Genomic DNA, 14,587 nt, shown 5'->3' on the forward strand with positions numbered 1-14,587 from the left:
GAGAGGGCAGGTGTCAAACCTGAAGGAGACAAGAGGAAGTGATGAGGAGCCAGTGTCACTTGGCAGCCTGGCACGTTCCTAGGTCTGAGTTTCTGCATGGGGAAGTGAATGCCCATGTTCAGGATGCTCTTGCTCACCTTTCTCGTAGTAATCATAGACTTTCACTATGGCTGGCTTCAGGTCTCTCACTGGAATATCTTGCTGTACCATGAAGGACAAGGTCAGCGTCTGATTTGACACCTGGAAATCAAAAGGAGCTAAATGACTTCCTGGAACATTTCTTTTTACATTGAATCAATGTTGGTTTTACAGGGTGGAGATTTTATCCGCTGACAGCATAGTATAGAAAACCCCCAGAGTAAGTGGGCAATTGCCTGAAATTACCTCTTAAATGATTAACATGACTTGGTAAGTCCATATGCCTTAATCGAGGATTAGAAACCTTCTTAATGCTTTGACCCATTAATATAGTTCCTGTTATTTTATTGCTACTTAACTGTAATTTTGTCACTGTTGTGATTGTAATATAAATATCTGATATCCAGGATAACTGATATGGATCCCCCCCACACAAAGGGAATACAGGTTGGGAACAGGTTGTTGCCTTAATCAACGGCAGCACATGGCTATGTTCATGGGGAGGAATATATACACAATTTCAGTTTTACTATGGTATCTTCTTTTAAATTTCAGAGGTTTAGTACAGTTTTGCCTTTTCATCTTATAAAAATACTGATACAGACCCAAAGAATTCTATAAAAGGGGAACCACTGCTGCATTGTCAACAGAGATTCCTATCAATAGATGTTTAAATAATTCTGCTACTGTACCCATCTTTTCACTTATTGGTCCATGGATGGACTGCTGTTTTACTATCACATGGCCCAAGTGCCAGCTGAGATTCATGGTATTTTCCCCTCTTATACAGTTGTTGAAGATGATGATATAATGACTGACTAATCATAGTAATCACTTCCCTGCATTATTTAACATCTCTAAGCTAACTGGTTGATATAATGAAAACCATTATGGAGACTATCTTATAGGCCCCTGGAAGCATTCATATCCCAGGTGTGTAGTGAGGCATGTCTATTCACAGGCTCAGGTGAAGTATCTCCAAATAGAGGACAGCCACTGTGATATTAGATTCTTATGACTCTAGCACGGAGGTGAGAACTCTCAAATACAGACAGGCCCTTCCCAGTTAGTTCCTAGAGGATGATTACATAGAGTCTCACCTTATCCAAGTAAATCAAGACATGGTTATTGCTGACTTCGGTCCGGCTCACATGCACAGATCGCTCAAGCTGAAGAAAATGGAGACATCACAAATGTTAATGAATAGATGAAGCTCCTGGAGGACCCACGGAAAAATGAGATTATTTTATTATCAAAATATTCTGAAGGTAGAATTTCTTCAAAAGTCCCTTATACATAAAAAAACTAAAAAAGTAAAAGTAAAAATGAAAGGTAATTTGGATGAAGGGTATACTATTAGTATGGCATATGAACACACGTGTAAAGTTGGCTTACCTGAAGAAAGGGGTTACCCATCATTGAACGGTCAACTCTGAATCATATACATACAAGCAATATGAAATGGACTTAGCAAGTTGCATTTTATATTTATGTGTTTGCATATATATGTATATATATACACACATATGTAATGATAATTAAGAAAAAGAAGCTATAAATTTGAGAGTAAGTAAGAAGGGAACATGGGAGAGTTGGAGGAAAGAAAGGAATGGGGAAAATGATGTAACTATAGTTTAGTTAACTTAAAAGAAAAGAAAACTGCTTACAAGTTTCTCCAGTAGCCATGATATCTAAACAATGATACACATACAAGCATGATCACACTTTATTTTGTCAGGGCATAACCTTGAAGATTTATTGGAATAGTATTTTAATAAATAAGATATAAAATGGAATGGACTATCCTGGGCTTTCAGTGAACATATCATATTAATGTGCCATCCTGGGTTTATAGTGAATATACCAACTTAATGTGGTAGGTATCCTGGGCTTAGTGAACATACCATATTACTGTGCCATCCTGGGCTTATACTGAACATACCATTTTCACTGTTGGTTTCAAGGGGATGAAGCCAGACACCATCTTCACATCAGCAATTGCCATGTTGGACTCAGCACGGCTTCCAATGTAACTGAAGGTTCAGAAAAGGAAGAGTTAGGCTTTCCCAAATTAGTAAATTGTCTTTTTCCATGTCTGTATATTGTACACTCTATAGCTCTATTAAGTATGCATAAGACTTTCCAAGGATCCTGAAAAAATTGGTGTGTATTAGAATTTGTATAGAACTGAATAAATCCACAGAAACTGGATCTAGAAGTGGAATTCAAGCCTGTGGTCTCAGGTCTGTGTCTTAAGGACGCTTGGTGGGTGACATGTCCTCGAGGGCTCTAACCTGTTCTGGGTTTCCCGTGACTCTCACTTGATCACCACAATTTCCTAGGTAGAGCAGCAAACCAAGTCACAAAGGCCTTCTGAGTACGTTTGTGAGTTCTGTAGCCACTTGACTCCCGCAATGTACATGCGTGCTGTCTTCCAAAAGTAGTGTGCCATACAGGGCTAGACTTACTTATTGGCCCCAGAGTTACAGTGGAAAAGCAGCTACTTCCTTTTATTTAAGCCTTCCAAGAATTTTTTTTTCTGTAAAGATCAAGATTACTAAAGGATTTCATTACATAGGAGGAATTCAAGTAGTAGACGAAGAATGGTATTGCTTGTTTATTTACTATCAGGAGTAAGTAATTATTCAAGGGAATTAATTTCTGAAGGTAGAGGGCAGGCAACATAGCTCCATCACAGAGAAACATGATTTTACCAACTTAAAATAATACCTTATTTTTAAAACAGATCTAGATATTTGCTACCCAACAGCATTGTATAGTGATAAGCCCCAGATAAAAAGACTAATTGTTTACCCAGAGGGTGAAAATTGGTCTTACCTGATATTGAGTGAGATCTGGAAGCTGGTGTGAGCTTTGAGATCCTCACAAGTCCCAGGCAGAGTCTGCACCACCAAAGCAAATGGAAACTCCTTCTCCCTTGGGAGAACACTGTATTTCAAGGATGTCTGGTGGCACATTAAAGACAGGCGTCTGTTTTACTCTTTTCGTGGGGTTCCCCTCAACTCCCTTATCTCTCTCTCTGGAACTTGTCCATTGGCTTGCCTGAGTTCTGACTTTTTATAGGGAGAATGATTCCTGCCCTCCCACCGCCACCTCCTCTGCCCAAGTCTTACCTGGAGGTAGACACACCCCTCTCCAGCTACCCTTGCGGTGTAATCCCCAGGCACAGTTGGCAACGTGACTCTCTGTAATAATAACTGGTTGTCGTTGTTCACTTGGAATTTTGTAGAAAATGTGCCAGAAGACTGGATGGTCACATGCGCAGCTTTCTTCGCTCTTGTGAAAGTGGCTGCTCCGTATTTGGACAAAGCGTGGAGAGCCACTACCGTGTCCTGAAAGAGGAATGGGGTAACTCACCCAGGGATCACAACGTGATCGGGTGCCCGGAAGTCTGAAGCTTAGGCCCTATGGAGGTGCTTTTGGGTGGAGAATCAAAGCTAGTAGGAGGCTGTTCTGGTGTCAATGAAAATGTCTCACATAGCCTCAGATATTTGAACACTTGCCCATTGCCCTGTTGTTAACACTATGTGGGGAATTTTAGAGGAAAAGTATGCCACTGGGGGTGGGTTTCAAGAGAAAAAAAAACCCTTACATTATTCCCATTTGGCTTTCTGTTCCATGCTTGATGTTCAAACTGTGAGTTCCTAGTGTTTAGCTCCTGCCACTAGATCTGCCTTGTGCCACCACCCTTCCTCTTCCTCTTCCTCTTCCTCTTCCTCTTCCTCTTCCTCTTCCTCTTCCTCTTTCTTCCTCTTCCTCTTCCTCACCACGACAGACTCTTAACCCGCTGGAACCATAAGCCAAACAACCCTTTCCTTCCATAAGTCACCTTGGTTGTGGTGTTTTATCACAGCAACAGGAAAGTAACTAAGACAAAAGTCCTTAAGTCACTGACAGTGTAGTTCCTGGAAGGGATGCTGTTCTGGTGGGAATCCCAGGTAGTTCGTGTGAGTAAGTTGCCATAAAAAAAGGCAGCCCTCGAGAGCCCGCATCAGAGCCTTATTTCAAATGTTCACATGTTCTCTGAATTCTGGGAATCAAAACCCGTAAGCTAAATCAGCCTCCTTGCTTTGTAGATTTACTCTCAGACATTTTGTTATGGGATGAAAAGGACACCAATATAGGTATGAAAACTCTTATTTTCCAAAGTTCTGTTAGTGGTCACAAGGGTTTTAGTTTCCTGTTTTTGTTATCTTCCTCACATAGATATTTAAACTTTAAAGATTAATTATAACCTTCAGGCAGATAACAGGATCATAGCATTACATATATGCTCTGGATTGTACACAAATACATCAACAAATTGATTTCAATTTCCCCCTCTATAAAGGTTTGTGATGTGGGATGTACATATATTTTATATGTAAGTGGGAATGGAGTGCTTAATTGGCATCAGGCATTTACTTATGATGTCCCTTTGATCATTGTAGTCCTATCGGCTGTTTCCCAGCCAGAGCTTGGTCTGGTCCCCTTTCCAAATCAAACTCGTCTCTGCTGACTAGAAGCCAAGGTCTTTTATAACTGTGCTCAGAGTCAGGCTTTCTCCAAAGGAAGCAAAGGGGCTTATTATAAACACCCCCCTGATATACTGCTGTTCTGACTGGCCTCTCCTGGTTCATCAAAATACCACCAGTGCTCACCTCCTCATCACTACGCATATTCTCAAAACCACTGACACTGAGCTGCAAGACGATACTTAAATAATAGACTTCTAAGAAATCTTTTTATAATCTTATAAAAATATAAATAATAATATTTTAACACAATAGAAATAGACAAGGTTGTATTTCTCTATACCCTCGTTCCACTTACAGAAGACATATGCTTATATCTACCATCTCTCAAAATAAAGACTCTTCCTGGGCACATACTGATGAATTGTTTAGGCATATAACTATAGAGTTGAGCTTGAGAGATTGGTTGAGGAAAGACATCCCATTATGTTCCTGATAAACATATTTTTGTGTAGTAAGAGGTGTCTGGAGGCCATCAAAAGCATCTAGTTACAACATAGGCCTACAAATGGACACATCTGTAAGCAGAGAATGTTGAGTTATGGTCCCTATTAACAGCTCAAAAAGAGTCTTCGCCTTCAAGAAGAATGGTAGGTAATTTTTTTTTCCTTCTTCTGGTGCTCTAGTATTACTGTGGTCACATAGATTTGTTGTTGAAACGAGGAGACCATGATAATGCAGGGCTGAGGTGGGGTGCCACAATTTAAGAATTCTTTTTAGCTGTCTTTCAATTTCTTCTTATTATCTCTGTATATTAATAATCCTCCAATAATCCTCCAAGTCACCTTCATTTTTTTTCCTCATGTGTGTTTTTAGTTGGTAACTCTTTCACTAACTAAAGATAAAATGCTTTAACCAATCACTGACCTGGGTGGAGGAGAAGCCACCGTGGGAATTCTGCTGCTTTGTGAGCCACTTCACAATGAACATCGCAGCATTCAGGTCCTCTTGGGTTGGAACCAGCTCAGTGGTAAGATAAGCCAGGAGCACATAAGCAGTCATCTCTACCTCAGCTGAGGGAGCCTGGGATTGGTACCAGAGATCTGCTGGCACTCTGGGTTTCTGAGCTCTGGTCCAGTGGACAGAATTGTCTGGAGGTGTAAAAAGAATGCTTATGCAGAGACAAAGTTTGGATCTGAGACAGAAGAAAGGACCATCCAGAGACTGGCCTACCCAGGGATCCATCCCATATACAACTACCAAACCCAGACACTATTACATATGCCAGCAAGATTTTGCTAACAGGACCCTGATATAGCTATCTCTTGTGAGGCTATGCCAGTGCCTGGCAAATACAGAAGTGGATGCTCACAGTCATCTATTGGATGGAGCACAGGCCCCCAATGGAGGAGCTAGAGAAAGTAATCAAGGAGCTAAAGGGGTCAGCAACCCTATAGGAGGAACAACAATATGAACTAACCACTACCCCACAGAACTGTGTCTCTAGTTGCATATGTAGCAGAGGATGGCCTAGTTGGCCATCAGTGGGAGGAGAGGCCCTTGGTCTTGCGAAGATCATATGCCCCAGTACCGGGGAATGCCAGGGCCAGGAAACACGAGTGGGTGGATTGGGAAGCAGGGCAGGGAGAGGGTATAGGGGACTTTCGGGATAGCATTTGACATGTAAATGAAGAAAATATCTAATTTTAAAAGAGGATGCTTATGAGTGATGAAATATTTGCACTTAGTTGTTTGAAAGCATCCAAGGCAGAGCTAAAGCGAGGACTGCTCTTCAAAGGTCATTCTTCAAACCTTAAAGAGATAACAGTCTTTTTGGTGTAAATGTGAATTTGACATTTCAATCCAGGCAAGGCAGGGTAGTGCTGGTAGAGTGACAGGCCCCTTAACCACTTATGACTGAAGACAGTTATTACAGTTGTGTGGTGGGAGAAAGTTCTCTCATAGGCTGTGGGTATTCTCTGCTTCAGATGTGATCTAGAGCTTAACCAGAATGTATTAGATAGATATCTTGTAAAGCCCTACCCTAGAAGGTTCTTGTGAATATCACCAAGCACATGAAATGATAAAAAGTTTATACTCATTAGATTGTAAAAAAAAAAATACTGTTGTCTTTAAAATAGCTGACATGGCTGTTAAGTACTGAAACTGACAAAGATTGTCATGGAAAGCCAGTTTTTCTTTGAGAGCAATTTGGCAATATTCAGAAAAAAAAATGTCTGGTCACAGTGAATCCTTAAACTTCTAGAAGTCTAACTTGGAGAAGCTGGCATATGCACAGAGGGACCAGAGGGACAGGTAGCTGTGCATCCACTGTGGACCTGCTGTGTCAGCAATCAAGAAGTCTAACACACTGACATAGCTGCAAACCCAGTACTTGGGATTGTACTGAGGTAGGAGAATTGTGACTTTGAGGCTAGCTTAGGCTACATAGCAAGAATTTGTCTAACAAATAGAAAACAAAGAATGAAAATCAATGCACTACTGCTAGGGAGGCTTATTTGCCTAATCTTACACCTAAAAATCAAAAGGAAAACAAGCTACTGAAATATCAATGGGTATGATACTGCATATGTAAAGTTGTACACTTTACAAAATTAAAAATATCATTTATGGATACATATGCAAGAAATACATAGGTATATATTGCATATATACATATAAGTAGAAATTGTGATAATGTATTTAAAATAATGTTAATCTCTAGAGGGGTAAATGAAACATGGGATTTTTTTTAATGCATTAGGTATACTTATTTTCTTCCACTGGGAATGAGTGACTCAGGAATTTTCTAATTATTCTTTATGCCTATTACATTCTCTGAAATATTTCTCAGTGTATTAAGAACATTTAATGGCACTATCAAAGAAGAAAGACAAGTTCAATTTCATTGGATATGTGCATTGTATTTTCTGTCTCTTTAGCTTGTCATATAAACTGTGATATATGAAAAAATATTACCTGAAAATAAAAAGATTGATCAACATGATTGACTTGTGTAATGAGGTAAAACATTAGAAGTTTCTCATGAAGTCACCAAGTAAGGGTCAAGTGAAGGTTAGGAAGTAACATCTTAGTATTAGGTCTAACAGCTAGTGCTCTTATAACATTCATCATGTGCCACAGACTCCACTAAGTCTTCACATTTGCTATTCACTCAATGGACAACCCTATGGGACAACAGTGTCCCTGTTTCCTGATGAAAGAACAGAACCATCAGTAACTGGATAGCTTGCCTGGCTTCACACAAATAGTTCATTATGGAACAAATCTTCAAGGCTGAGCTTCTCGCTGCTAAACCCAATATTTCTTCTTCTTTTTTTTTTTTTCTTAATGTGTGACTTCACTTTTAAAGTCCTAGATTTTAAAAATAAATTCTATATGGAATAGATAGATATACCTAGATGATGGATGGTGGGTAGCATAGAGGACAGATTACAAAAGGCAGAGCAGAAAAATTCTGCAGTATAGCCCACAGGATGTTGGCAGGAGAATGACCTCAAATGCTCTCACCTTCTTTTACTGCCTCCTCATTGAGTGATTTCAGTATCTCCTTCTTCGTGTCCTGGTTACCAGCAAGGGCAAATGCATAGGCCAACAGTGCCTTAGTGTAGACATGGCTGCTGCTGACCCCTCTCCTCGCTGACTTCCAGGCTGTGTCCAGGCAAAAGAGGGCATTGCGGACAACAGGATGCTGTGAATGGGGAACAGAAAGGAGACAGCTATGTGAAGAAAGGTGCTGACATTCCCAGGTGAGCTGACAGAGTAGACCTGGAGATAAGAAGGTTTTCCAATTCATTCTTATACTTAGAAGAAGAAGCATCTAACCAAGGCCCAGGAAATATCACAGAAGAGGCAGAAAGAATGTAAGAGCCACAGGATGAGTAGGAGCCTTGTGAAATGCTCTCTTCTGAATATGGCATGGCTACCACATTCATGAGCTTACAATAGGTGGGGCTACCTGCACAAGACACATGATCAAGCCAGCCAAAATTCTGGCATAGATGCGGTAGGTGCTTTTCAGATCCCACCCCATATTTTGGCTCTCATGGCATTTGGTAGTTTCTGGACGAAGAGAGAATTATTATTTTTCAAGAGTGTAGCCTCTGGTCAGAGCCTCATGGGTGGCTCCACACCCAGGAACATATTAGCAGCACTAACTGGACTTTGTGGTCATATTTTTTCATAAGAAGGCATGAAGTTGGGAAGGGATGAGTTGAAAAGGACATGGGGAGGAGTTGGAGGGAGGAAATAGAAAGGGGTAGATATGATTATATGTGATTATATGCATTTATGAAATTCTCAAAAGTAGAAATATAATGTACTATTAACTGCTAATTTGATATTAGCCATGTCTTTAGGATCCTTGAGAGAGTGGAGATGTTTATAGGAGAGAAACAACATAGATGCCTCCCTCAGAAAATGCAAACCTTTCCTCTTTGCTGGAGCAAATGGATTTGAGAAGCATTTGCACTGCATAAAAGGAAAGCAGACACATGCTGTTTAGGAAGCTCAAGTCTCAGGCAACCAGCCAGAGTTTTGTTGCACCCAGAATCATCTTTTGGTAGGGAAGGAGGTGGTACCTACAGTGACAGGAAGAGACATCTCCAGGAGAGCGATGGTGATGTAGGCAGACAAAGTGACTTCATCTTCTACTCCTCCCTGTGAATGGGCAAGAGGAAGCGATCTCAGTAGTTCTAAGAATTCTATTAACTAGCTATTCGTATTCTGCTGTGTTGTGGAACTTCTCATTTCTAAATATCCACTCCTGGGCAATGCATTATAATTAATATGAACTCTATCCTCTCTTTCTTGGTGATGTCTAGGTCTTATTGTTCTTTGGTAGCTCTGTCGGTAATTTCTACCCTGCACTCTCTGTACTCACAGATCTCATAAAGGATAAACCAAAACTAGCTCTGGAATACTCACCTTCATGGCATTGTTGAGCAGTGACCCGGAGCTCCTGAAGCAGCCATTGTCCTTCTGCTGCTGGGAGAGCCAGGTGAGGGCTTGGGTGATGTGTGATTCATCGATGAAAATGTACCTTCTAGCCTGAGCAAAACTCTTCAGTACAAACGCTGTGAGCCTAAGTGACGTGGGAATAATCATATATTTGCTGTTACAATGATTTTAGAGCCTCTTCACATGAAAATGCTTCACAAGTCTCTTCCTGACACTGCAGAAGTATCTAGCTGGAATTGGTACACTGGAGATACCCTCTAGGTCTACCCTGGTCTACAGGAGAAGGATGCTATACCTAGAATTTGCTTTAGCCATAATAAAGAAGCTACAGATTTCTGACACACTTGTTTTTTCTTGGCTCATTGAGAAGATAAAGCAGCATGGGATGGTTCTTCACCCTCCTCTTGGAAGGTTTCTTGCTATGTATAGATGATACTATCCTCACATGTCCATTTCTTCTATGCAGTAACTTTACATTCTCTTTTACTTAGGAATGTTAAGATAAGATTTTGCATCATTCTATCCTTAATTCTTTCCCCACTAAATGAATTCATCCTCTCTCAAGGCAAGTACGATCCAAGAAAGATAAGATAAACTGAAGCTGTTATGGCATATCTAGAAGTCATGTGATATCCTCACTATATCAGTTTAAAACTCTTGGCTAGGGGAACTGTTTTTAGAAAAGAAAATGTTGCTATAATATGCCCAGGATGACTTAGGAACAAGTTTAACAAACATATATCTGAATATCAGATTATCTGCTTGTTAATTCTCCAATATTGGTACATTCATTTAATATAATTCATTCTAATTCCAATAACATATGTCTTGACATAGTTGTTATTGACATAACTAGGGTACTGCATGTAAAGAATTCAAGCCTCGGGAGGCAGAGGCAGGTGGATTTCTGAGTTCCAGGCCAGCCTGGTCTTCAAAGTCAGTTCCAGGACAGCCAGGGCTATACAGAGAAACCCTGTCTTGAAAAACAAAACAAAAAAATAGTTCAAGTCATTGGCTTCCCCTTACCAGGTATTGGCATGACTCCTACCAGGTTTATCCCCAAAAGTACTGTAGGAGCCATCCCGGTGCTTGTAGTTTAATTGTCTTTGGTAACCTGTGAGGGGAAGTTAGAGAAACAATATGGCAGGTTGAGTGCCCATGGCAACCAGAAAGATTATTAAAATGCTTGACATCTCTTTTAACTGTTGAAAACTGTTTTGTCCACATCTAAAATATGCTCTCACTTCATAATGTGTTCTTGGAAGTTGGAGAGGAGACAGTTTCTATGAAGTAACCCATGCTAGTGTTTTCTACTATGGTACTGAGATAATAGGCAATAGTAATGAAAAATAACTCAGCCTCATTGAACAAGCCAACTGAAACAGTACTGTCAACCTTCAGTCCCTTGTTCAGTACTCACCCGTATTGAGATAGGTAATGGCCTTGGTCTTGATCTCCTGTGTCAGCTGCTCTGTTTCATTCAGATAGTCCAGGACATAGATATTAGGAGCAAACAGAACCATGTTCTGTTCTCCACAGCCATAGGGCATCTTGAGGAGATCCTGTGTGTTCTGCATGGCAGAACCCAATATATCTCCTAGAAAATGGGAGAGATGGGCAATAATGACATTTAAGATTATATCCGGGGCTGGATAGATGGCTCAGTGGTTAAGAGCACTGACTGCTCTTCCGAAGGTTCTGAGTTCAAATCCCAGCAACCACATGATGGCTCACAACCATCCTTAATGACATCTGACTCCCTCTCCTGGTGTGTCTGAAGACAGCTACAGTGTACTTACATATAAAATAAATAATAAATAAATCTTTTTTTAAAAAAGATTATATCCAAATTAAATAATTAGCCATGTTAAAAATGAGTACTTTTGCAAAGGGTACAGACAGGACATTGGAATTTTTGGAATTTGAAAATTGTTGGAAACAATAATTCAAAGAAAAGAAGTTAAAATTATAATTTGATGAATGTGTGTATATATTCAAGACAAGGTTTTGCTCTGCGACCTAGGCTGGCCACAAACTATGTATCCTCCTGCATCAGGCATTCAATGTTGGGATTGTAGATGTGTACTACCACATTTTGTTGTTGTTGTTGCCTTTTGTTTTGAATAGATATTTATAGAAAGGTGGCCCATATGAATGAGGAAGTTACATTGCTATATATTTAAGAATGTGTCTGCACTTGTTTGTCTACTGATTTGACTCCTTGAATCCAGAATGTAAGGGTGCTTCATAATAAATGATGCAGATTTCGTGGAGTTTCTTTCTTATAGTATTGGTTGTATGACAGGTAAGCTAATGGAAGTGAAACTGTAAATAAATTTTAATCTAAGATTTTATACCATAAAAAAAGAGTGTGTCTGTAATGTCAAAACAATTTTTTAAAAAGAGGTAATAATTTAAAGGAATGTGCAAGGGGACACATAGGAGGGGTTAGAAGGAAGAAAGGAAAAGAGGAAATGATGTAATTATATTTTAATTAAGAAAATTAAAAATTATAAAATAAAAAAAATCACTGTATAAATACAAACTACATATAAATGTGTGTATGTATGCATACACACACACACACACACACAAATATATGAACAAAAATAAACACATCAAAAATTAACATCCAAATTCTCTAGGGAATGAACTCACCCAAAACTGTGACAGAAGCTCGGGCAGATTCCTCTACCACATCTGATGGCAGTTTCAGAGTTATCTGTTCTGATACCTCAGCACCTAGGGCAAGAAGCACATCAGCCACAGGAAAGGCCACTCTGCACTGGATCTTTAGAGATGTTATTGGCCCAGAAACTAGAACTGTGCCTTAAGCAGAAGCTACTTCTGAAAAGCTGTTCCTTTTAAAAAATTAAACATTCATTTCTTTTCTTTCTGATCTTAGGGGTTACTGAGACTTGAAGGTTTTCAGAATTTCATCCCAGACCTCCTCGATATGAAGTAGAATTTCCAAGTAGGCGAGAGTCCACAGCTGGGGCGGGGGGATGCGGGTGAGGTCTGTGGCAGTCACACCATGGTCTACACAGTGTGTGCAGGACAAGATGAGCCAATTTAGCTTTCCCACTCACAGCTTCTCTCTCAAAAGCTATGAACGGGGAAAATTCAACCAGGATTCGTGTGTATAAATAAGCAGAGAAAACCTCCCTCAAAAGTCCTAATTCTACAACAATGCCATATAATTTGTTTCAGATATGAATATGGTATATCTTAATAGGAGACCTCTAAAATAGGAGTGAGCAAATGAATAGTACCTGACTAATTAAAAAGAAAATAATCACTATATATAAAGATAAAAAAGAAAAGTATAATATTTTCCTTTCATAAAGTTATCCCTATATGGCCTTTTCACAAAGTTAATATCAATCATTTTGCAAGAAAAATGTTCTAAGCAAAGATAAAATATAAATAAACAGGTGGAAGAAAATATTTTGGTTTGCATAAAATAAAGTAATAACAATTGCTGAATAAATACATGTGCCATTTTAATCTTGGTAGAATATACAAAGAGGAAAATGAAGGAATTGTGGTATTTATCATCTTATTCTCATAAAATTAATGTTGAGTTATGTAAGAAGTCAGATACCATAGGTTGGGGTGAAAGAAAACACAATGTGCTCATTAAATAACCAATACCATTCAACTCAGGTTAAAAGAGACAAAATAGCCCAACATCTGTGGTCAAATGACATGACAGCATTTCATAATAATGCCTCAAACAAACAAACAAACAGATAATTTTGCCTATTATCTCAGCAAAGTTCAACTCCTCTTGTGATGAATCAAGACAAGATCACAATACTTTCGATCAAAAATCTTGACAACATTTGTAAGCAATGGAGGTAAATAAAGATGCTGAGCATACTTTCTGGAAATATATACTTATAGAAGTATAAACACAGGAGATGCTTGGTCTACTAAAACCAAGAGTAGGAAGGATGTGATGAGATGGGAACTATTATACCCCAGAATATCCCATGCAAGGCTCAGCCAGCACCTTTTCAGGGACTAGAGCATCTTTGGAAATTCATTGCACAGAAACAAAGTGATAGCCCAAAACTGGAGAGAACCCAAACCAGAAGGGTTTAAAGATGGTGCCATTTTAACCACTTCATGTCTGCTTTCCCCAGTTAGCACAACACTTGATAGAGATCTCCCCAACACCAGTTTGTACAGGAGAAAAAGACAACCAGAGAGTCATCCTCCCCAGATGGCATTCTGAGTTCCTTCCCAAGGAGCCTACTGTAGTCCAACTCACAGAAAACCTGAGGGCAATGTCACAGTTAGATTTCACATATCCAGACAAAGATGGCTCAAGACAAGTTGCTATAAAAAAGATCCTATATATAAACATTATGGCAACTAGAGAGAAAGCCTGGTGAGTAGAAACACAAACCAAATCTAAAAAGGATTAAAAACAACATTACAGAAAACATCAGTCCACAAAAGGAGACACAGAGAATGGAAGAAATGGATCATCTACACAACCAGGAATGGTTAACATGTGGAGAAGGCCTTGCCTGTCAATAACCACCTCAGATGCGAAAGGATAAGAGTCTCCAGTATAAGGACCAAGAATGAATAAATGAATAAAAACAAGACCCAACTATGTGGAGCTGCAACAGAATCACCTTCTCAGGGAACAAAAAGATGGAGATAATGGCACTTCTATCATGTAAAATAAAAATATGTGAAAAATTTAGAGACATTTATAGAGACTCGTTCTTTAGGAGAAAATAACAGTTGTGAAAATGCATGTACCTCCAAATAAGAGTGCATAGACAAAGCAAATATTCAAGGATACGAAGTGATGTAGACTGTAATGCAGTAATGGAGGGGAACCTCAATACCACACTTCAAAGTATAGACAGATCATCCATAAAACACTCACTTGACCTAACAGATGATTACAGAACACTCCATAGAAGACAACAGAACACCACTCTTCTTTATGTGGTGGAAGCAATGCTTATAAA

At 39.4% G+C, this 14,587-nt stretch overlaps 1 protein-coding gene across 1 annotated transcript in view; it reads right to left on the reverse strand.

Annotated features, from left to right (window-relative positions):
* Positions 1-14,587, reverse strand: part of LOC110295776 (alpha-2-macroglobulin-P) — a 40,638-nt gene that overhangs the window by 997 nt on the left and 25,054 nt on the right. Inside the window, exons 23-34 of the mRNA XM_085839976.1 lie at positions 12,252-12,335; positions 11,014-11,190; positions 10,620-10,707; positions 9,561-9,717; positions 9,219-9,293; positions 8,145-8,325; positions 5,541-5,764; positions 3,273-3,491; positions 2,977-3,104; positions 2,081-2,171; positions 1,239-1,307; positions 138-240 (exon numbers count right to left, since the gene is read on the reverse strand). Coding sequence (XP_085696102.1) covers positions 138-240; positions 1,239-1,307; positions 2,081-2,171; positions 2,977-3,104; positions 3,273-3,491; positions 5,541-5,764; positions 8,145-8,325; positions 9,219-9,293; positions 9,561-9,717; positions 10,620-10,707; positions 11,014-11,190; positions 12,252-12,335 — 1,596 coding nt within the window. The remainder of the gene's footprint in view (positions 1-137; positions 241-1,238; positions 1,308-2,080; positions 2,172-2,976; positions 3,105-3,272; positions 3,492-5,540; positions 5,765-8,144; positions 8,326-9,218; positions 9,294-9,560; positions 9,718-10,619; positions 10,708-11,013; positions 11,191-12,251; positions 12,336-14,587) is intronic.

The sequence above is a fragment of the Mus caroli genome, unplaced genomic scaffold (genome assembly GCF_978045245.1).
Source record: "Mus caroli unplaced genomic scaffold, Mus_caroli_1 scaffold_7, whole genome shotgun sequence".
In the NCBI taxonomy this organism is placed as follows: Eukaryota; Metazoa; Chordata; class Mammalia; order Rodentia; family Muridae; genus Mus; species Mus caroli.